The following is a 22276-nucleotide window of genomic DNA, read 5'->3' on the forward strand; positions in this document are numbered from 1 at the left end:
TAACAAAGGGCGCTTCCGGTAGAGCCGCTGCATGGGGTTCTGGGAGCCGCAGGCAAGACAGCCCCCAAGGCCTTGTGGGAGTCCAGTTTCCGGAGCCATCTCCGTGCCAGAGTTCCGCGTGTAACGCAGTTTGGACATCCCTGCACCGCATTCTGCTCAGGTGAGTATTTCCTCCCTCAGCTGGTTGGCCCGTGAGCGCCCGCTCTTTGTTGCGGTGCCGTGAGAGGGCTGAGGGTCTCTCTGGGGGTGATGACACGCGCCTCTGACTTCCCAACGCCTATAGAGGCCTTCTTACCAGGACCTCCACTTGGACGCAGCGGTTCGGTATGTCCCTTGCCCCCTCACCCCCTCCCACTGGTTGGGATTCGACCATTTCCCTGACCCCGCCTCCAATTGGGTACGTTCAGAAGGCCCCTACTCTGTCCTGGAACCTCTGTCCTGATAGAATGATGTTACACATTACCTGTCCTTCTGATAAAGCTTCAGTCTTAGGCATCCCTGGGGCCTGGGGCCCGTCTTCTGGGTGCATTTACTATTTCCTCATCCTACACGTCTTTCCTGAGCACTGATCCTCTGCCAAGTCCCGTACGAGGCAGAAGAAGTCAGTGGTGGACGAAGCAGACCCACTCCCTGCCTTTAGTGAGCTCACAGTACAGCAGGGGACACAGGCCAGTCACCAGGAATGGTGGAATCATGGTCAGGACGGAATGGAGGTATACAAGGGGCTCTTCTAGCCCAGAGTTTATAGCCTGGGGTCTATAAACTCTTCAAGCGGAAGATGCTTAACAGGCGCTTCAAACCTGGGATGTCCAAATGGAAATCTGGTCAGCGACCCTCCTGACTAAGTGGTCCCATCTTCCTCCCCGGTACTCAGGCCCAAACCTCCAAGTCATCCTTAACTCCTCTCTTTTCTCACGACCCCACCCTCTACCCTAATCCAAGTCTTGTGCACATCCTGTGGCCTCTACCTTCAAAATAGATCCCAAATCCCACCATTTCTTGTCAGTTCCACTGCCAACACCCCACCCCACACCCCCAGTCCAGGCCACCATGATCTTACTGACTGTTGCCATCGCCTCCTCACTGGCCTCCCTGCCTCTGCCCCTGCCTGCCACAGTCTGTTCCCCGCACAGCAGCCAAAGGGACCCTTTTTAAAACCTAAGGCAGATCCTATCCTTTCTTTGCACAAAACCCTCCCATGGCTCCCATCTCTCTCTGAATAAAGTTAAAACTTCGTGTTGTGGCTTATGAGCCTCTGGCAATCTGCACAGACTCATCTCCTCGTTCAGGAGGTAACCTCCGAGGACTGAGAGACTGTAGATTTAGGGGGAGAAGAGAGATGCGTCGAGAGTGACTTTATGTATGCCCTGTCCTGCAGAGGAGCTGGGTGGAAGGTGATGGTGCTCTCAGGAGGCTGGAAACAGCTGGACAAGAACAAGTTTCTGCCTGGGGAGGGGGAGACTGGTCAGTTCAGGCATTTAGGATCCGAGAGGACCAGCGGGGTCCTTGTGGGGCATTTGGAGGACCAGCCTGGTGGCCATCATGATTTAGAGCCACCCACAAGGAAAATGAGCTGAGCAGGACCTGAGAACCACGAAGAGGATTCTCCAAGAGACTGGAGGCTGAGCAGGAGGAAAACCAGGAGAGCAAGGGAGAATCAAGTCAAAGCTGGGAGGGTGGGAGTAGGGAGTAGATAGATTTCAAGGGGGCATTGTTCAGGTGTGACAGATGTGCCAAATGGTCATGGTCCATAGGTCCTGGGGGCTGCTTGCTGGGCCCAGCAACAGAGAAGAGCAGTGTTAACACTTTGCAGTAGGTGTTCCCTGGGGAGTTTGAGAGCAGAGACCAGAGTGGCTGGAGAAGTGTGGGGCATGAGGTCAGAGGAAAAGGGAGTCTCAGAGGCCATAAGCTCTGAATCAAGTGAGATGAGTTGCATGGAGGATGCAGAGGTCCTGGGAAGGAGCCCACTGGCTGTTTTGTGGAGAACTGAGCATGCGGAGGAGGGGAGCATGGGGCCAGGAGACCAGGGAGGAGCTTTCTGCAATAACCAGGAGAGAAACTTGGCTCAGACAGACTAGGGTCACAGCTGTAGAGATGGCAAAGAGTGTTTGGCTTCTGGATCTGTTCTGAAAACAGGATTTGCCACAATCTGGTTGGGTGCTTGGGTGATGAGGTCTGAGGATGCCCCTCTGGGGCATTTGTACCAAAGGTTGGGACTTGATATTGCAATTTGGAGTCACCCACAGATAGAGTGGGGAGAGGCAGCCAGAGAGAGAAGAAAGAGCTGTCCAGGGTCCTGGACCCCAAGGCTCCTGCCCTGAGCAATTGGAGGGACAGAGTGGCCCTTTACTGCAAGAGAAGCAAGTTTGGGAAAGGGAATCAGGAATCTGGGTTTTGAGATGCCTGTCAGATGTCTGAGTGGTCCCTGCCATCACAAGTTGCAGACAGTAAGCATACAGTCACAGAATGTATGCACAGGTGGGTCAAACGAGGGGGTGTCAGGGGGCTAGAATTCTGGGTGGGGAGGACTTGGGAGGGGGGAGGGAAGGAGGGAGGAACAGAAAGTCCAGGATGGGCTGATCCATGCCTTTTTTTTTTTTTTAATAGCGCCACGATTTTATTTTGTTTAAACGGAGGTACTAGGGATTGAGCCCAGGATCTCGTGTATGCTAAGCACGCATTCTATGACTGAGCTATACCCTCCCTCTCCCATGTCTTGGTAAACCCACAGAAGCTTGCAGGAGATTCTGATACCACAGCAATCCTGTAGGCCCACACACCTCCCACCCCCAAAACAGCCCTAGTTGGTCTCCTTGGAGGTATGATCCATGCTGCTTCTGTGTCTCCCTGGAGGTGGTGATCAGACGATGCAGTCGGGACCCGTTCCTGGAGGCTATCCCACCTCCACCAAAGTGAAATCCAGTTGGTCTTTCCTGCTCATCCCCCTTCCTCTAACAGAGCTGCAGTCCCCTGGCCTCCCTGGCCTTACTTAGGTCACTGACCCCTCCCAAGCTCTCTGAAGGGCCCTGGAAGCCCAAGTCAGTGATAATCATCCTGTCTCTGATCAGGGCTGTAACAGGAGTGGCCTCCTTGGAGAACGAAACTGGTCCTTAATATGCCCCTCTATCCCTCCAAACAGAATCAAGCCTAATTCCGGGTGTAACTTGCCTGTCTCTCACTCTCCCCTCCACGCGCCAACCAATTCTTAGGCTCCTTCTCTTCTTGGTGTGTAATGCGTGTAATCCAAGAAGACTTCCTGGAGGCACCAGCCTCCTTAAACCAGAATACAGTTGACCCTTGAACAACATGGGTTTGAACTGCGCTGGTCCACTGATACTTGGATTTTTTTCAATAAATACACACAGTACTATTCTGTCCCCGAGTTGGTTGAATCTGCGGACGTGGGACTAGGGAGGATATAGAGGGCCAAAGTTATGGGTATTTTGACTGCGCCTCTAACCCCCACATAGTTCAAGGGTCAGCTCTATACAGGTAACCCTCCCTTATTCCGGAAGAAGCGTACTTCATCCTGGTCTATTCCTGGCAGGAACACTATCCCGGCAACCTCTCTGTAGGCAAGGACCCTTGCAATCCGAAATCCACATGTAACCCGCCTCCTCTCTCTCCCCATCCAGGAGAAGCCTACCCTTTCCGCCTCGCCCGGACCCCGAGATGCCAGCCCCACAGTGCGCCTCCTGCAACAAGGCGCGCGCCGCCCTCCGCCGCCCGCGCTCGGGCCAGGCGCTGTGCGGCACCTGCTTCTGCGCCGCCTTCGAGGCCGAGGTGCTGCACACAGTGGTCGCGGGCCGCCTGCTGCCGCCCGGCGCCGTGGTGGCCGTGGGCGCCTCGGGCGGCAAGGACTCCACGGTACTGGCGCACGTGCTGCGCGAGCTGGCCCCGCGCCTGGGCATCTCGCTGCGCCTCGTGGCCGTGGACGAGGGCATCGGCGGCTACCGGGACGCGGCGCTGGCGGCCGTGCGGCGCCAGGCGGCGCGCTGGGAGCTCCCGCTCACCGTCGTGGCCTACGCAGACCTCTTCGGGGGCTGGACGATGGACGCCGTGGCCCGCAGCACAGCCGGCTCCGGCCGCAGCCGCTCCTGCTGCACCTTCTGCGGGGTGCTGCGGCGCCGGGCGCTGGAAGAAGGGGCGCGCCTCGTGGGAGCCACGCACGTTGTGACAGGTGAGCGCAGGCGCCGTAGCAGGAGGAGCGTATGGGAAGGAACGGGCGCATGCGCGGGCGAGGGGCGGAAACCGCAAGGGAATTGGGGCGCAGGCCTAAGAAGTGGTAAAGGAGACTGCGAGTGTCCTAGGGGAAGAAACGAGCAGGAAAAAGGGGATATGCGCATGCTCCAGCGTAGGGCGGGAGCCCCATCCCCCATGGTTCATACCCTGAGGGACAGAATGGGTTGTGTTAGGGATGGGGCCAGATAGGGTATCTAAAAGACTTTGGTTCTTGGCCACCAACCTGGTGTACACAGATTGGTGAGGAGGGCTGGAGAAGAGGGTGGGAGTTAGTCTCTGGGGATTAAGTTTTTGATTATTTACTTATTTTTAATTGCCTCTAGTACTCTTGATCTCATGGTCCCCAAATATCTCTTCAGAATCCTTCTCTGTCTCTGTAAAGTATCTCTCCACCTCTTACCTCCTTTTTCTTGTTGGCATCTCTTCTCTTCGATAACTCTTTTATTCTCTCACTCTCATCCATCCCTTCAACAAACAACTACTGGTTTTTAATATATGCCAGATCCAAGCTGTAGCCATAGCAAATTCTTAACCTCTTTACCTCTATTTTCTCATCTTTAAAATGAGAATATTAATGGTTTCTGGCTCATGCATTTGTTATGACAGATGAGTTGGTAGGAATAAAGTATATGTGTGTATATATACACTATTGTCTGTACTGTAATTTACAGATTACATATAGTGTATATATTAATAGATAGTAGGTATTACACATATATATTGTATATGCTATCATCATCATCATGCTAGGGCTGAGAAAATATGCACTAGACAGAAATAAGCCCATACCTCTGCACAATTCAAATATGAAATAATAAATGATTATAAGTGGTACTGAAAAAAAATTACACAGACTGTGTGAGCAAAATATGACATGCAGAGAGGGATCAAGGAGGTTTTTTGAGATCTGAAGGCTCAGGGTGAGGAGGCAGTGGGCATAGGGGAGGTTGCTCCAGGCAGAGAGAACCATCTATGCAGAGGCCAGTTTGAGATGCCCCAAGAAGGAAGTGGGGTGTGGTGTCAGGCCCTAGCAGTGGGCGGGGCTTGGCTCCAGGGGCCCCTATGACCATGAGGAGTTAACACCTGACCTGATCCTTTGAGTAGCGGGGAAAGCAGTGGACATGACCTAAGGACTCTGACTTTGAGAAGTTCACCTTAGCAGTGGTGAGGAGTCTGAGTCGGAGGGGCGAGGGCAGAACAAAGGAAATGAGCTTGGAGGGAGGCAGCTGAGGTGGTCCAGGTGAGAGAGGATGGTTGTGACAATCAATGCATTTTTAAAATGATGTGTAAATATTCACTTACCTTCTCCCTGGTCTCTGTAAACAAAGATAACACAAAAACACTGCAGTCTGTGTAGTCAAAGGCGCTTGTGTCAACAACTATGAGTTTTTCTATGGCTGCTGTAACAAATTACCACCAATTGAGTGGCTTAAAACAACACAAATTTACTAGCTGGCAGTTCTGGGGGTTAGAAGCCAGGCAAGTGTCTCCGTGGGATCAAGGTGTTGCAGGGTGACATTCCTTCTGAAGAGTCTACGGGAGAATCTGTTTTCTTGCCTCTTCTGGTGTTTAGAGGCTACCCTCGTTCCTTGGCCCCTTCCTCCAGCTTCAAAGCCAGCAGCTTCGGGCTGAATCCGTCCCACCTTTCGTCATCTGCACTTGTGTCAGTCCCCACGTCTCCCATCCTGATTCTCCCATTTTAAGGACCCTTGTCATTACATAGGGCCTGCCTGGATAATCCAGGCTGCTTTTTTTTAATCTTAAGGTCAGCTGATTGGTAACCCTCATTGTGTCTGCAACCTTTATACCCTTTGCCATGTGACCCAACATATTGGGGTGAGGGTGGGGGTGTGAATTCTGCTTACCACAACAATCCCCTGTACAATCTCCATTCAATGCCATTTTGACTTTTTTAAAAAAATAATTTTCATTTATTTATTTATTGGGGGAGGGGGTAATTAGGCTTATTTATTTATTTATTCAATGGAGGTACTGGGGATTGAACCCAGGACCTTGTGTGTGCTAAGCACGTGCCCTACACGGAGCTATATCTTCCCTCCCATTTTGACTTCTGAAGTACACTTCCAAGTGGGGCTGAAATAATATTTGTAGCTGAAAGCACTTGTACTCACGACATGAAACGGGGCCTGGTTTGCAATAAGTGGGGGGCAAAGGGGGGCTTCCCAGGTTGCTCCACGGGAGCCTGGGTGGGGTCCCCCCTCGTTCCTCGCCGCGCCCCCTCCCCCCCGGCGCCCCCCGCCTCACCTGCCCCGCGTCTCTCCCCCTCGCAGGACACAACGCCGACGACATGGCGGAGACCGTGCTCATGAACTTCCTGCGGGGCGACGCGGGCCGCCTGGCGCGGGGCGGGGGCCTGGGCTCGCCGGGCGAGGGGGGCGCGCTGCCGCGCTGCCGCCCGCTGCAGCTGGCCTCGCAGAAGGAGGTGGTGCTGTACGCGCACTTCCGCCGCCTCGACTACTTCTCCGAGGAGTGCGTGTACGCGCCCGAGGCCTTCCGCGGCCACGCGCGCGACCTGCTCAAGCGGCTGGAGGCGGCGCGGCCGTCGGCGGTGCTGGACCTCGTGCACTCGGCCGAGCGCCTGGCGCTGGCCCCGGCCGCGCGGCCCCCGCCGCCCGGCGCCTGCGCCCGCTGCGGGGCGCTGGCCAGCCGCGCGCTCTGCCAGGCCTGCGCCCTCCTGGACGGCCTGAACCGCGGCCGGCCCCGCCTGGCCATCGGCAAGGGCCGCCGGGGGCTGGACGAGGACGGGCCGCCGCGGGAGGCGGAGCCGGAGCCGTCCGGACCCCCGGCCTCCGAGCCGGTCCCCGCCTTCTAGAGACGCCAGTTCTCCGCGGGGATCCGACGCCGTGGGAGCGCGGGGCCGCCTGCAGATGACACTGTGGATAAACCTGAGTTACTTTGGCCTCCGGCTTCGGTGCGAGGTGGGGAGGGAAACGGGAACTGCAACCTGTGACCCTGCAGAAACTGGGGCGCTGGGCTCCTGGGGCGGGGGAGGCGCCTGGGGGCCGGGACTCCTGAGTCTCAGGGAGGAGAGGACTGAACAGCTTCCCACTCCTGAGCGAGTGGGAGTTAGGGGGCTGCTTGCCTGCACGGCTGTGGGGTTCTGGGCATGCTCGGATAGTCCTAACCCTTCTTGAGCGCCTACTGTGTGCCTGATGTTTCATGTTTGCCAGCAGTGGGATAAGCAAACCACTTAACTTGATGGACACACGTCAGTTACAGTAATCATGATGCTTCTCTGTGAGCACCCCGCATACTGCAGGCGCTGGTTAGTCCTTAACTCCCCCGTCCCACCGCCTGTATCTCTGTTTGATGGTTCGGGAGCAGCAGGGGTGGGCTTCCCAGACCTCCGATTCTGGAGGTCAAAGACTTAACCTCTCTGAAAATAGAATCAAAGCTTCCCATCAAAGCACTGTTGTGTTTGATAAAGTACTCAATAAATGGTGTCAGACTTGGTTGTTCTTATTAAGGTTTGGCCACCAGGGGGCTCTGGGTTTCAGGGTTGCCGCTCTGCCCATTCAGACAGGCGTGAGACCCAGAGGCTTCCTACTTGACCCCTGGGGAGATGTGGTGTTCTGAGTCCCACCTCCAAGCTTTGCCGGGCTGGTCCCTTTTCAGGAATGCCCTCCTTTCTCATCTTCCTGCCCACATGCTCCAGGGTCCTAATGATTCTCTCCTCCCACCTGCCCAACGCAGGATGTTAGGACTCCCCCAGACCCCAGCCCCTGGGTCCTGTCCTCATATGTGGCCATCCACACTCTTTGGGTCTCACGTTTCCTAATTAGATTCTGCTGGAGGACAGGGATCAGATGTCCTGCCTCTTCTGTGAGTTAATCGAGCATCAGGTTAATTATTCATTCAACAAACGTTCATTGAGTACCTCGTCTGCGGCCCATGTGCCAGTACTAGTAATACTTAAAGTGAGCAAAAGACAAAAGCCCCTTGGCCCCATGAAGTTCACAGAGAAGCAGATAAGAAAATGAATATATAATATCCGGTAGTGATTAATGCAACAAATAAAAATAAAGCAGGATAAGGAGAGAGCAAGAGCCAGTGACCATGGGGTCTGGGCAAGGCCTCTTTGAGGAGGTGGTGTTTGAGCAGAGACCTGAATAAAGCAAAGGAATGAATCCTAAAACCATCTTGGGGAAGAGCTTTCCAGGCAGAGAGAACAGTCGATGCAAGAGCCCAGAGCTGGGAATAAAGTTGGTAAGTACAGGGAATAGCAAGGAAGTGTGGCCAGAACAGAGTGGACAGAGAAAAATAGCAAGAGATGAGATGAGGCAGCGGCCAGGGCGGGTCCTGCAGGGTCTCGCGGAGGTAGGATCCCACTTCCATTTTCTAAAAATCACTCTAGCTGCGGTGGAGACAACGGACTGTAGGGGGCGCAAGATGATCACGGTCAATTGGGATGATTCTCTGGTGCCGGGCACTGCGGAGTACCCCTCCGTTGTGTTCGATCAGTGACGTGATGTACTGCGTTTTGATCCGCAACTTTACAAAGAGTAGACTTGTGGCGCAGAGAGGTGAGGTCATTTGCCCAAAGTCACACAGCACCAAATCGGTGAAGGAGTTGGGGCTTTTGACTCTTGCTATTCTGTCAGCTGGAAGCCAGGGGACCTGGGACCTTATTGCAGGTCAGCCACTGATTGACCGCATGGTTTGAGCAAGGCACTTTTCTCTTCTGTAACCCAGTTTCTCCCTTCATACCAGGAGGTGGGTGGTTGGTGAAATTTCTGTTGTAGCACTAGCCAATGGGAATATAATGTGAACCGTATGTGTAATTAAAAAATTTCTAATAGCCATATTTTTTAAGAGGGGAAAGGGAACAAGTGAAATTTTAATATATTTTATTTGACCCATTATATCAAAAATATTTCTAATTTAACATGTAATCAATATTTTTAAAACCTTGAGCTATTTTACCTTTTTTAGGTATTAAAGTTTCAAAATCCTATGTGTATGTTATACACAGCTCACTTCATTCAAACTCACCCACAGTTCGTTCAGTGGGGAATGTGACCAGAAGATCCCACTTGAGAGCTGGGGAAGATGCTGTTCTCAGCCTCAGCCACAAGGGGTCACTGTGACCCCACTTTGCATTGGGTGGCCATTGACTGCATAGCAAGGTCTGCTTCCAGCTGCCTGCCTGGTTGGGGAGTTCTGCTCTCTCCTCCCACCTCCCTCCTGGGCCCCCTGGTCTGAGCCAGCCTCCAAGGGCAAGAGACAGTCTGGCAGGAATCTGAAGGTCCCCTATGAACACTGGAAACCTTCCATGACCTCAAGACCCAGGTGTCCATTCATTCAGTCACCCTGCAAATATCGAAGCACACAACTTTTGACAGGAGTGGCCGAAAGCAAAAACCTGCCCCGGGAGAGGCCAGAAAAGAGAGGAGAACAATAGGGAGACCGTGCAGTATGTCAGGTGGTGATAAATTGATAAGTTGGAGACGGGGAGCATGCCACACATGTAAGTAGGGTGGAAAGGGAAGACCTCGTGGAGAAGGTGACAGCTGAGCAGAGACCCACACAAGGGGAGGCAGTGAGCTCTGCAGATTCCTAGGAAGAGCACTGCTGGCAGAGCAGCAGCAGGTGCAAACTCCAAGGGAGGCAAGGGAGTGATGGAGGGGGTGAGTGGCCAGACTGCATAAGTGTGGCTCTGGTTTTGAGATGGAATCCACAGGAATTTTTGAGCCAATGAGTGATGAGGATAATCCCTTTATTTATGAAGCAAACATTTGCCAGTGCCTCCCAGGAGCCAGGCCCTGCACGGGGCAGTGGGGAAACAGAGCTGACTCAGCCCCAGTCCCTGCCCTCAATGGGCTCCCCGTCTGGTGGGAGAGGCTGCAGGGACGTGGGTAAATCAAGACCCACGGGGATACGTGTCCCGGCGGGGATTAGTAAGGGCCCAGGGGAGCGCAGAGATGGGGCCGCTAACTCAGCGTGGAGCATCATGGAATGCTTTCTGAAGGAGGCAGTGTTTAAACCAGGAAGATGAGTAAGAATGAGCACGGGAAAGGGGAGGGGAGGGGGCCCAGTGTACCGCCGAAAGCACAGCAGGTGGAAAGGCCTGCAGGCAAGGAAGCGCTGGGAACCAGGGCGGAAGCGCTGCTCCTGGAGTAGGCCGGCTGGGGAGGGGCTGGAGGGGGGAGGCCAGGCCCCTGGGGAGGGGCAGAATACCACTGCTCAAGGCGGGCTTTCCACGGGGGTGATGGGGCACCGGGAAGGGTTTAGAGCAGACGGAGCTCGCCCTGGGTGTCAGAAAGAGCTTTCTGGGGCCGATTCTAGGAGGACTGGAGGGGGAAAATTTATAGGCCAGGAAGCCAGGGAGAAGCCAAAGCCAAGGGGGTGGGAATGGTGGGAACAGACATGAGGGCGACTTAAGAGAGGTGGAAATCCTACTAAACCCTAAGGTGTGTTTTGTAAGTGCAAGAGCTCCAGCGTAAACCCAAAGTTGTAAATACAAGAGAAGCCTCACTAAACAGACTGAACAGAAATAAAGTTTGCCACTTAGGCAGACAGCCGTAGTGAACACGGGAGAGTCTTGCTGCGGGAGAAAGCCATAGAAAACACCGCGGGTGGGGCAGGGTTGTTGCTGAGGTAGGAAGCTCCAGTCATCACAGAGCAGGGCTTCTGCTGAGGCCTGTGGACTTGGTAAACACAGCCCCTACATAAATACAAGGGGTCCTTTATAGTTATGGAACGTGGCAATAGGTCTGTGAAAGGACCAGGGCTGGTGAGGTAGAAATCCCCATGCCCCATGCTGGGGTACCATCCCCCTGGAGTCAGAAGCATTCTTCCCTGCAAGAATTTGGAGCCCAATCTCAAAAAGATGGGCTTCTCCATCTTTCCCTCAGTGTGTGCTCTCCCAGGGCTGGGTAATTGGAGATGACTGTAGGTCTAAAGATGTAAAGGTCTGAAGATGTAGAGGCACTGGGTGCAGAGAGTCTGGGGAGAAGCAGATATTCTGGAGGGAGGCAGAGAGTCTGGGGAGAAGAAGGTTCTCCATAATCTCACTCTCATTCAGCCTGTTTTCACAGAGCCAGGCTCCAGGGATTCAGCAGTGAGCACGCTAGACAAGGTCTCTGCCATCATGAAGCCTCAGTTTGAGTGAGAGAGATGTTTCTTTATCCCCACAAATGTTGACTGAGCACCTACTCTGTGCCAGGGAACACAGATAAAGAAGGCAAAACCCCCTGCCCTGTTGGAGTTGACACTCAAGTTGTGGGAGACAGTCTACACATAAAAGGAAGTAAATAAAACATGGGGACATCGATGGTGATAAATGCCATAAAGGAAAAAGAACAGCAACAATAAACAAGGAGGCAAACACATAAAGCAATTATAGATTGAAATGAGGCATAGAAAGGAAACCAACAGGGGGCTGAGATAGAAACTAGAGTGGAATGTCTACTCTAGAGAAAGTGATCATGGGCAGAATGTTGGGAAACATGTCCAGGCAGAGGGAACAGCAAAGACAAAGGCCCTGAGGTGGGAAGGCACCTATCATGTGAAGAAAATCAAGGAAGTCCCAGGCGGGGGGAGCCTGAGGCACAGTGCGTGATGGAATGATGAGGTTGGAGAGGCGGACATAAAGCCAGACATGGAGTACCTTGGAAGTGTTTAGGTTTTTATCATAATTGCCGTGGGAAATCATGGATGGGTTTTAAGCAGGTTTTAATGTGATATTGTTTTATATTTTATATATATATAAATAAATATATATATATATACACACATATTGGCTGCCAAGTGGAGAATGGACTTGGGTGGGAGTTGGGGAGATGGGAACGGGGTTCGAATGTGGAAGTGTGGAGGCTGGTTTGGATGCTGTTGCACCTGTCCAGGTGAGAGATTAAGGCAGCTTAGGCACAGATGAGTGAGAGGAAGTGAGTGGGTGGATTTGGCATCTATTTGGCGCTAAGGTGACAGGAATTGCCAAAGTGGGAAGTGGGCGTGAGGGAGGGATCAAGGACCACTCCCAGCTTCTGACAGAAGCAACTGAGGAGAGGATGGTGTTATTACTAACAAAGGGAAGACTCGAGGAAGGAGGAGGTGGACCATGGAGCCTAAATAGAAATAAGTGGTTGATGATGAAGATGGAAGGAGGTGGGGCAGAGATGTTCGTCGGCTGTGGACCGAGCATCAGGGGTGCCCAGGTATGCATGCAGAAGCTTCTTGGCACGTAGCAGATGCAGGTGCTGGCTCAGAGCCATCTGAGAGATTACCCAGGGAGAGTTTGGGTAATCAAAGAGACACGTGAGATCAGCAGCAGAGGGACATGGAGTCAGCCGGGCCCAGGTTCGAATCGCAGCTCCACGAGTGGCTCGTGTTGGGCAACTGACCTTATTTCTCAGTTTCCTCATCTGTAGAATGGGAGTGATTGTGTGCACCACACAGGGCTGATGGGGGAATTAAGCAAGACGTGACACTCGGGAGGTACTAGAGAAATTGCCAACCCCAAACCGGCGGGGGACAGAAGGCAGAAGTGAGGGTCTGTTTGCCCATCGCTCAAACATGCATCGCATGCACATTCACACAGGACTGTTCCAGGAGACAAGGGTCCAGCAGAGAATTCCCTGCCCTCGATGGCATGGAGGCAGATTTGGAGACAGAGTGGCATGGCATTTAGCAGACAAACGACCCTGGTTCCCTGGTTAGATCCCAGCTATGTCATCTGCACAAGTGACTTCTATCTGAGATCTGGTTTCCTCATCTCTAATGTGGTACTAATGAGTCTCTAATCTCATAAAGCTCTTGTGAGGCAAAGTCCTTGGTTACAAGTGGAGGTAGAAAAAGGCATTCGCTGACATGGGGAGTCAGCAGACCCAGGGAGAGAGGACCCCCTGGTTTCTCAGTCCCTCACCCTCGATGTGGCCAGAGACCACCATTCCCACAGTCACACCCTGGCCCTTATCTCCATCCGAACGGGCTCCACCTCTGAAACCACAAAATCCAGCACCCCACTCCCTGACCACCCCCTCCCACGCTCCCAGAGCTGTGGGTGGCTTTGCCACACCTGTTTTTCCACCTGAAAGGCACCCCGACCCTCCTCATGCAGCCTCCCCAAGCCCCTTCTATCTGCCCTTCCTTTACCCCCACAGTGCGCCTTATCCCCAGCCCCTCTCCCACGCTGCCCTCAGCTCCCCTCTCAGCCTTCCTCCCACCATCACCCAGCCCTGCAAGTGCCTGCTCTTCGCTGGAGGAAAACAAAACAGAACAAAATCATCTAGCCGCTCAGCGGATGCCTCTTTAAATCCTTGATCGCCAACCTCACCTGGGTACCTGCCATCCTCACCTCTCCAGCCCCCCCCCCCCCCCCCCCCGTCCAGGTGCCCCTTGAGGTGAGCTGGCCTCTGCCTCCCGGTCTCCCTGGACGACCCTCCCTCCACTTCCGGCCACATCCTCACCCGCCCTTTCCTTCTTCCTTCCTAAACAATGGAAGAGGCGGCTTCCCTCTTGTCCGGGGTTAATCCCACCTCTTGGATGGTTGCACCATCAGCCCCTTTGTTGTCGGGCATCAAGTTCCGTGCAGTTGTTTAGAACTCTCCGCCTGGGTTCAAGTCACGGCGCGGCCGCCTGGGTTCAAGTCACGGCGCGGCCACCCGCGTTGTGTAACCGTGGCCGGGCGTCGCCACTTCCCCGTCCGCGCACGGAGGATGACAAGAGCACCTTTCTCACGAGACCGTCGGGAGGGTCCGGTGAGTTAATTTATGAAAAATGCATAGAAACAGTGTTGGACGCCCAACTTAGTGCTCAGATGGAATTGATGCTCAAGTCGCCTCGGGAGACGGCAGAGAGAAGATTCAGATAGTCCTGAGTTTGTGCGTTTCCTCCTGTGCTTGGATGACCTTGGACAAGCCGCTTCCCCCATCTCAGCCTCCACTTCTCAGGCTGTAAAATGGGCACAACATAGTACCTGGTCTGTCTGGACTTTCCATGACTTCACAGCCCTCATTTCCTCCTATTCTCTTCCCTTGCTCACTCTGCCCCAGCTACGCTGGCTCCCTCACTGGTCCCTGGACACACCAGACCTTCCACCTCAGGGCCTTTGCACTTGCTGTGCCTCTGTCTGGCACAGTCTTCCCCCAGATATCCCTCTACCTTTAGCTCTTTGCTCAAAGGTCACCTGGGTCCCGACCCAGCCTTTCTCCCTGCTTTCTTATTGTTCTTCACAGCATCACAGCACTGCAGAGCTTGTAACATACACTGTATTTATTTAACTTTCTTTTCCGGGGTTGCCTTTCATTCCATCAATAGGGCAGGGATCTCGGTCTATTTTGCTCATTACTGTATCCTCAGCATTTAAACCCATGACTACTAACATAGTAGATGCTCAATAAATATTTGTTGAATGGAGGGAGAGAGAATAAAGAAAAGCAGGCAGGAGAAAGAGGAAGAAAGGGAGAGAGGAGGGGAGGGAGGGGAGGAGGAAGGAAAGATGCTAACCCACATAAAGAAGTTACCTGGGTAGACAAAATATGGCTCATCCACATGATGGTACAGGATTCAGCCTTAAGAAGGAAGGAAGTTCTGACACACGACAGCGAGGGCGAACCTTGAGGACGTTAGGATCAGTGAAATAAGCCGGACACACAAAAAGTAAGCACACATTTGCTGTAGGATGCCACTTACAGGAATACCTGGTGTGGTCAAATTCTTAGAGACAGAAAGTAGGATGGAGGCTACCAGGGTCTGGGGGACGGAGGATGGAGAGCCACCTGTGTTTAATGGAGACAGAGTTTCAACTGGGGGAGATGACAAGGATTTGGAGACGGATGGTGGGGATTGTTGCACAACCTTGCGAATGTACTTAATACCACTGAACTGTACCCTAAACATGATTTAAAAGGTAAATTTCATGTTATGTGCATTTCACTGCAATAAAAAATGAATTTTTAAAAAAGTTTGGAACATGAAAACTTAAAAAAAAAAAAAAGCAGAAAGAACAGAGCACAGCTCCTGGCTGGGCCAAACCCTCAGTAACATGAGTGTTGTTTTGTTCTTTCCTCTCATAACCAGACTTCAGACACCATCTCCTCCCTCCACAACTTTTTTTTTTTCTGATGGTGGTCCTGGGGATAGAACCCAGAACCTCGTGCATGCTAAGCATGTGTTCTACCACTAAGCTATTACCCTGCTCCAAATGCACTTCAGTCTATTTTGTCCTTGTGTTTTTTTTTTTTCAATAGAGGTACTGGGGATTGAACCCCAGGACCTTGTGCAGGCTAAGCATGCGCTCTACCACTGAGCTATACCCTCCCTGTCCCTCTGCATCAGAGAGTCCTCTTTGCCCAGGGTCTCCTCTGCTCCACGCTCGTCTCTGCCCACAGCCCCGGCTCCCACTCCCATCAATACTTTCTTCAAAAATCTGACTTCTCCCTAAGTCTTCCATCACTCCCTCTTGGCCTCCTACCCCCTAAACTAGGGGTCTTCTTGTGGTCCCAGGAAGATGCCCCTGGTCTCCCCACTCTGTACAATCTCCCCATGTGAGCCCCGCGGTGCTCTGGTTTCCAGGGCCGTCTGTCTGTGCTGGTAACACCCCACCAGTGTCTCTAACCAGACAGCGCTCCTAAGCTCTGGCCCAAGGTCTGCAGTGAGAAGCTTAAAGGCTCTTCTCTCCGCTGCTTAGAATCACCCTTGGCCCTGCCCTCACGGCCACCTGTCCCTCTAGCACCCTGGGCCGGCGCCATCCTCCTGACTGACTGAAGGTCCCTACTCAGAGCTGCGCTCCTCCCTCCCACCCCTACACCTCACTCCGCCCATCCCCCCCGATGAACTCCTACTCATCCGCAGTGCCCGGCTTAGACAGCCCGCCCTCTGGGAACACTTTTCCCTGCCCCTGGGACTTCATCAGGCCCTCAACACCCCTGGTCAGAGCACACATCACACCAGACTGAGTTTCCTTTTGCCCCTTATAAAAAAAGTGCAGGCTAAAAGGACACTGCGGATTTGGTACATCAGCTCCATTTGTTGTCTGCAGCAGCTGGTGCGAACAGCCTTGGCGTGAAGGTGGTAGGGGTGGGGGTGAGATGGCCATGGCTCCCTTGGTGGGTAGACATGGGATGGGGCTGGGGAGAGCCTGGACCAGATCCCTCCCCACCCACCTGGAGGATATTCTCCTCCCACTGCCCTAAACACACCTTCACAGAGGAGGTGCGCGGGCCGCAGCCATGTGAGGATTCAGAAGCACAGAGACTCCCCAGGAGCAGGGACCGGCCCTGGGGCGGAGACGGGAGGAAAGTGGTTTGGGAGTCAGCCCCGGGGTTGCTGATGGAGGGAGAGTGCAGAGACGTGGCCTCCTGAGTCACTGCGTGGTGGTCTGGGATGGGCTGCCCAGGCCCAGGGACAAATTGCAGTCATTAGGGAATTTAAGAGGCTGGGGGAGGAGCTGAGGGCAGCGGGCCCTGCCCCAAGTTAGGATGGGTGCCTCGAACCCAGACCCACCTCAGGCTCCCCATTGCATCACTCTGTCTCTCCTGCTGTCTCTGGGTCTCTATACGCCCCCTCTCTGGTCCCTGTCTCCCTCTCTCTCCTTCTGGGTCCCTGTCCCCCTCTCTCTGGGTCTCTGTACCTCTCTGTTCCCCAGCCTCTCTGCAGAGCCCTAGTTGGGGGCACCAGTTCTGCCCTGATCCCCCTTCCCAGCCCCCTGCCAGGGTCCCTGCTCTCCCACCTCTCAGGACTGTGAGGACCACAAAGGGAGAAAGTGTGGGGGACAGGCAGGCCCAGCACCAGGTGCCTCCAGCACCTCCTCCTCCTGCCGTTTCCCCATCCCCACCCCCTGCCTCCCTCTCTTCCTGTCGTCTTTCGTATCTGCCTCCCTGACTCCCCCATCGCCCTGCTGTCCTCTGCCTGGCCCTGCATCTCCCTCCTCCTTGTCTCCCAGCGCAGCACCACCTCCCCCTCCTTGCATCAGCGCTGCTGTTGTTCTGTGTGTGCGCGTTTGGAGGGTGGGGTACCTCTGCCTCTTTTCTCTCTCTCCGCCTTCTTTCTCTGCTCCTGTTTCTGTTCTGTCTTCCCCTTCCTCCCTCTGTTTCTCTGCTTCTCTCTCTGGCTCTTCCACTCTCATCTCTCTGTGAATCTCGGGCTCTGTGCCCACCCCCCGCCCAGCTTGTCTTTTTGCCTCTGTCCCATCGACATTCATCTTCCTGCTCTTCCTCCGTCTCCCTCAAGCCCCTCTCCCTCTGACACTTCTTCCTCTGGCCTGTTTCTCTTACTGTTTCTCTGCCTCTGTCCCTCCCTCTCTCAGCACCTCCCAGCACTTTTCCCTGAACCTCCACTACCACCCCATCCACCCTGCCCTGGGGTCCCTCGCCCTGGGTTCCTCCTAGATTATAACACCTTCACCCACTGGGCAGGCAGGTTCTCATTAACAATTGTGGCTGCTTCTCTGGCCAGAGAGGTGGAGGGAGGAGATGGGACCAGCGATCCTGGAATGGGAACTAGGCAATTAAAAAAAAAGGTCAAGAGATGGGCGGGGGGCAGGGCCAGCTACTCAGACCAGGGATAAAAGGCCTCCACGAGTGACAGAGAAGGAGGACACGATCCCCACTTCCTCCAGGCAGGAGACAGCAAGGCAGGACCCAAGCCCTTCTCAGCCACCAAGGAGCCCCCAGACCCTGCCCTCCAGGTCTCTGGCTTCTACCCTACGCCTCATCCATGTCTCTAAGCACCTTTGTCTCTGCATGAGAGGCTCTCTCTGTCTCTGTCTCACCACCTCTGGGTCTCTTGCAGCCTCCTTCTTCCTCACTTTCTTTCTTTCCATTTGCCAGAATCCAACCCCAACCCCCAGAATGTTCCTCCTGCTGACAGCACTTCAGATCTTGGCTGTAGGTAAGATAGCAGTGGGGTCTGAGGACTCTGAGAAGAGATGGGGAAGGATTCTGGGGACCAGGGATGCTCGCAGGTGACCTGGTGGGAAGGAGTGGGGCGTAGCTTGGGGATCCTGGCACAGGAGGGCGCTGGAGGCGATGCCCAAGTTCTGAGTCGTGGAGATATTAGGAGATTGCAGGCTTGTAGGAGACAGAGGTAAATAAATGAGGAATTGTGCAGAACCAGCAGGTCTTGACTGGGTCTTCTTAGAAAGGAGGGCCACGGGACACTTCTTGATTGTATCAGAGAAAGAGCGAATACGGGAGAGACAGCATGTTGTCAGAAATGGTGGAGGGGGTGATGCCGGGGTGGTGGGCTCCTGGTAGGGAGAGTGGTGTGGCCTGCAGAGTGGGCGTGGGGTGACAGAGTGCATCCTGGGGCGCGGGGCAGGGTCACACTGAGTGAGACGTCTTGGGGAGGGACGGGGAGCTCCCTGATTGTGCTGGAGGGTTACTGGTTGGAATTGTGGTGTATTGTGAAAAGTACTGATAGAAAACGCTTGTGGGCAAGTGGAGGCAATGTTAGGAGATGGATCAGGGCCCTGGATAAAGTAGCCCTGGGGTCCGATAATAGACACTATGGAGGTGCCTAGGGGTAAGGGGGTGTCAGAAAACCCCCTGGTTGTGTTGGGACAGTAATGGGGGCGATGTTTGGCATGTCTCCTATTGAGTAGGGGAGATAAAAGCGGGTGGTTTAAGGATTAGGCAAAGAAATGGGGATTTGTGGTCCCAGATGCCCTAAAGGTTTAGGGGGTGGAGGGCCTGAGTTCATTTGCTTTCCCCACCCCACCTCACCCCTGCCTCTCCCTAGCCCTGGCACAGAGCCAAGGGAACGAGAACAAGATAATTGGTGGCTACACCTGCACCCGGAACTCCCAGCCGTGGCAGGCGGCCCTGCTGACAGGCCCCTCACGTCGCTTCCTCTGTGGAGGGGTCCTGCTGTCCGACCAGTGGGCCATCACTGCTGCTCACTGCGCCCGCCCGTGAGTCACCCCTTCCCATCCTGGGCCAAGTGAGTCCCGGAGTCTGGAGCCACAGAGCTCAGCTGGGCCCCTCCAGCCTGTTAGAACCCAGTGTAGTAGCTGGGTCCTGGTTTGGGGTCTAGATAAGAGCCTAGAAGCACAGACCCAGCTCAGAATATGGAATCCAGCCATACATCTTGAACTCAGTTGAGATTCTAAAAGCAGATCAACAGGTTAGAACCCATACAACAGCTTAGGGCCCCACACAGAACCTAGAACCTAACATATAACCTAGAGATCCATCCAGAGGCCAAGCTCTATATAGAGACTAAGATTAGGAGCCTGTTCCAGACTGATGGTTGAATTCAGGGCACAATCTACCTCCAGAAACTCACGACCCCTCTCATAACACTGCCTAGAATCCAGAGTAAGGTTCAGAACCCACAGTCCAGCTTGTGGGTTCCAGAACCCTGCTTATGGCTCAAGGCATAGGAGAAAGGACCTGGAGCCAGGTTGTCTTCTAGATCCAATGTTTAATCCAGAGTCTAGTCTATAGCTCCTCTTTGATAAGCCTAGAACCCAGACCTTAACCCAACATCTACATCCCAGAATGCAGGCCACAATCTAAAACAGAACCCAGAGCCCCTCCCAGATTCTAGATCTAAACCTCTACCTTAGACCCCAGACTAGAAGTCCAAGTCCAGATGAAAGCTCACCCAGTGCCCGTAAACCAGAGCCAATGCCATAAACCGAAGTTCAGTATAGAACCCAGAGCCCAGAGCTCAGCCCAGAGTCTAGAACATAAAGCTCAGAATGCAAACAACATCTAGAACCTGGGATCCTGACCACAACCTGGAGCTCCATCTAGAACCCAGAGGCCAACCAGAGGCCAAGGGCTCAGACCAGAGTTTAGAACCAAGAGCCCAGACTATCACCTGCAATTTGATCTAAATTAGATCTTGACCTAGAATCAAAAATTCAGACCAGTGTTTAGAACCCTGAGCCCAACTGGAGCACAGAGCTCAAACCATTGTCTACAACCCAGTTCATAGCCAGAACTTAATCAAGAGCCCAGAACTCAACCTAGAAACTGGAGCACACACCAGTATCTAGAAAGTATGCTGTAATCCGGACTCAGTCTAGAACTCAGCTCCTAGCTTAGCGTCAAATTTCAAGATGTCTAGAACCCAAAGGCCAGGCTAGAACTGGGATGGAGCCTCCCTGGGGCCAACTCCAGAATACCAATTCTGATTTAGAGCCTAGAGCCAGAGCCCAGAGTCTCACTTAGAACCCAAAGTATAGAGCCAGGCACAGACCTCAGAACTCAGCCAAGAATGCCCAACCATCACCTTATACCCAAGTTAGAAGGCAGAACACAGCCCAAGAGGGGATGGGGAGGGTGGTGGAATTGGGTCCCGAGAGAATGCCCAGGCTGGGGGAAAGGGTACAGGAGAACAGCAAACACAGCCTGCAGTTAAAGGCAGGTAGGTTAGGCTTGAGGAAAGCTCATCTCCAGGGGAGGGGGCGGGGCTGGAGGGTGGGGAGGGGTCTCCATGGCAGATGCTGAGCAGCACCACTCTTGTGGGTCATGGGCCAGGACACTTCGAGTAGCCCTGGGCAAGCACAACCTGCGCGGCTGGGAGGCCACACAGCAGGTGCTGCGCGTGGTTCGCCAGGTGCGCCACCCCCAGTACAACTCCCGGACCAACGAGAACGACCTGATGCTGCTGCGGCTGGAGCGGCCCCTGCGGCTGGGGAGGGCGGTGCAGCCGATCGCCACCGCCAGCTCCTGTGCCAGCCCGGAGACTCCCTGCCTTGTGTCGGGCTGGGGCACCATTTCCAGTCCTACCAGTGAGAAGTCCTGCATCGGGGAAGACGGGGGCTAGGCCTGAACCCTGGGTCCGAGGGAGGAGGGGCTGGGGGCCTGAGCCCTGGGTCCAAGGGAGGAGGGGCTGGGGGCCTGAGTCCTGGGTCTGAGGGAGGTGGGGCTGGGGAATGGACCCCTGGGTCTGAGGGAGGAGGGGCTCAGGCTCAGACTCCTGGGTCCTGTTGGAAGGTGTCCCCGTTCTAACCCTTCAGTGCCCCCTAAAGCTAGGTTGCCCAACCTTCTGCAATGCGTGAACGTCAACATCATCTCCCATCAGAGGTGTCAGCAGGCCTACCCTGGAGCCATCACTGCTGGCATGGTCTGTGCAGGGGTCCCCCAAGGAGGGAAGGACTCTTGTCAGGTGAGGCCCAGGGAGACAGCCTGAGGAAGGGGGGTGTTTGGGGCTGGAACTTACAAAGGACCTCAAGAGCATGAAGACCAGTGGCGTTCCCCCTGCCTCCAACCCAGAGACCAAGAAGGGTTGTGATAACCAGGCTGCCTCCTAGCTGCTCGCCCTGAGTAATGAACCTAACCTTCCGGGCTTCAGTTTCCTCACCTGCCCCACAGGCGTAGCATGGTTTAGTTGGTGGAATTAGATGGACTGGTCCACGGAAGGAGTACAGAGCTCTGATCACTGCTGTCACTGCCGTCATTACATATGGGCACCTAGACGGCTGTGCTCAGGGCCTCTAGGGAGCGTCACCCGTCCTGAGAGATGACTCCAGAGACAGGAGATCTGGAGGCACACAGGTTTCTGGAGATGGAGCTAAGTGGAACAGGGGCCCAAGAGACCCAAGGGACTGAGATAGAGTGGGAACCGTGAAGAGGGAAGGAAGAGACCCACAACGCCCAGGGGCTGAGATGTCCAGTCTCAGCCCACCCCCGCCCCATCTTTGCCTCTCGGGCTCTCCACACCCACAGCTCTGGCCAGCTGTTGGTAGGTGTCTCCATCTCTGTCTCTCCCCACTCAGGGTGACTCCGGGGGACCCCTGGTGTGCAGAGGACAGCTCCAGGGCCTCGTGTCCTGGGGGATGGAGCACTGTGCCCAGCCTGGCTTCCCCGGCGTCTACACCAACCTGTGCAAGTACCACACCTGGATCCAGGAAACCATGCGGAGCAGTTCATAGCCGGTGTGGTAGAATACCACCTCCCCGCCTGCTTCCCAAGACCCTGCTCTTTCCAGTCAAGACCCAGGGAGCCTGGCCCCTAGCTCCTCCTCCCTCAGACCAAGACCCCAGCATCCTGACCCTGACCCCTGGCTCAGAACTCCCCTCTCCCAGAGCAGTTCCTTCAGTTCCCCACCCCCACAACACCCC

General features: G+C 54.4%; 2 protein-coding genes across 3 annotated transcripts; both read left to right on the forward strand.

Annotated features, from left to right (window-relative positions):
- CTU1 (cytosolic thiouridylase subunit 1) lies at positions 1–7715 on the forward strand. The gene is made up of 3 exons (XM_074371036.1): positions 1–160; positions 3636–4180; positions 6534–7715. Exons 2-3 carry the CDS (start codon positions 3673–3675, stop codon positions 7073–7075), a joined length of 1050 nt encoding a protein of 349 aa, XP_074227137.1. The 5' UTR covers positions 1–160; positions 3636–3672; the 3' UTR covers positions 7076–7715.
- On the forward strand, positions 7052–22231 carry KLK14 (kallikrein related peptidase 14). 2 transcript variants are annotated; one of them, XM_074371056.1, is made up of 6 exons: positions 7052–7181; positions 18033–18093; positions 18943–19114; positions 20691–20944; positions 21185–21321; positions 21932–22231. In XM_074371056.1, the coding sequence occupies exons 1-6, from the start codon at positions 7131–7133 to the stop codon at positions 22085–22087; spliced, it is 831 nt and encodes a 276-aa protein (XP_074227157.1). In that variant the 5' UTR covers positions 7052–7130; the 3' UTR covers positions 22088–22231. The 2 variants fall into 2 exon arrangements, with proteins under 2 accessions (XP_074227157.1, XP_074227158.1); XM_074371057.1 differs by lacking the exon at positions 7052–7181 and adding an exon at positions 17817–17890.
- Positions 22232–22276: the final 45 nt, after the last annotated feature.

The sequence above is a fragment of the Camelus bactrianus genome, chromosome 9 (assembly GCF_048773025.1).
Source record: "Camelus bactrianus isolate YW-2024 breed Bactrian camel chromosome 9, ASM4877302v1, whole genome shotgun sequence".
Lineage (NCBI taxonomy): Eukaryota > Metazoa > Chordata > Mammalia > Artiodactyla > Camelidae > Camelus > Camelus bactrianus.

What these genes read in the sequence shown, in the direction of transcription:
- CTU1 (XM_074371036.1), top strand. Translation starts at nt 3,673, where the DNA reads ATGCCAGCCCCACAGTGCGCCTCCTGCAACAAGGCGCGCGCCGCCCTC. An exon ending in AGCCACGCACGTTGTGACAG is followed by an intron (nt 4,181 to 6,533) that starts GTGAGCGCAGGC and finishes TCCCCCTCGCAG; the next exon opens with GACACAACGCCGACGACATG.
- KLK14 (XM_074371056.1), top strand. Translation starts at nt 7,131, where the DNA reads ATGACACTGTGGATAAACCTGAGTTACTTTGGCCTCCGGCTTCGGTGC. An exon ending in ACTTCAGATCTTGGCTGTAG is followed by an intron (nt 18,094 to 18,942) that starts GTAAGATAGCAG and finishes GCCTCTCCCTAG; the next exon opens with CCCTGGCACAGAGCCAAGGG. An exon ending in GCTGCTCACTGCGCCCGCCC is followed by an intron (nt 19,115 to 20,690) that starts GTGAGTCACCCC and finishes GTCATGGGCCAG; the next exon opens with GACACTTCGAGTAGCCCTGG.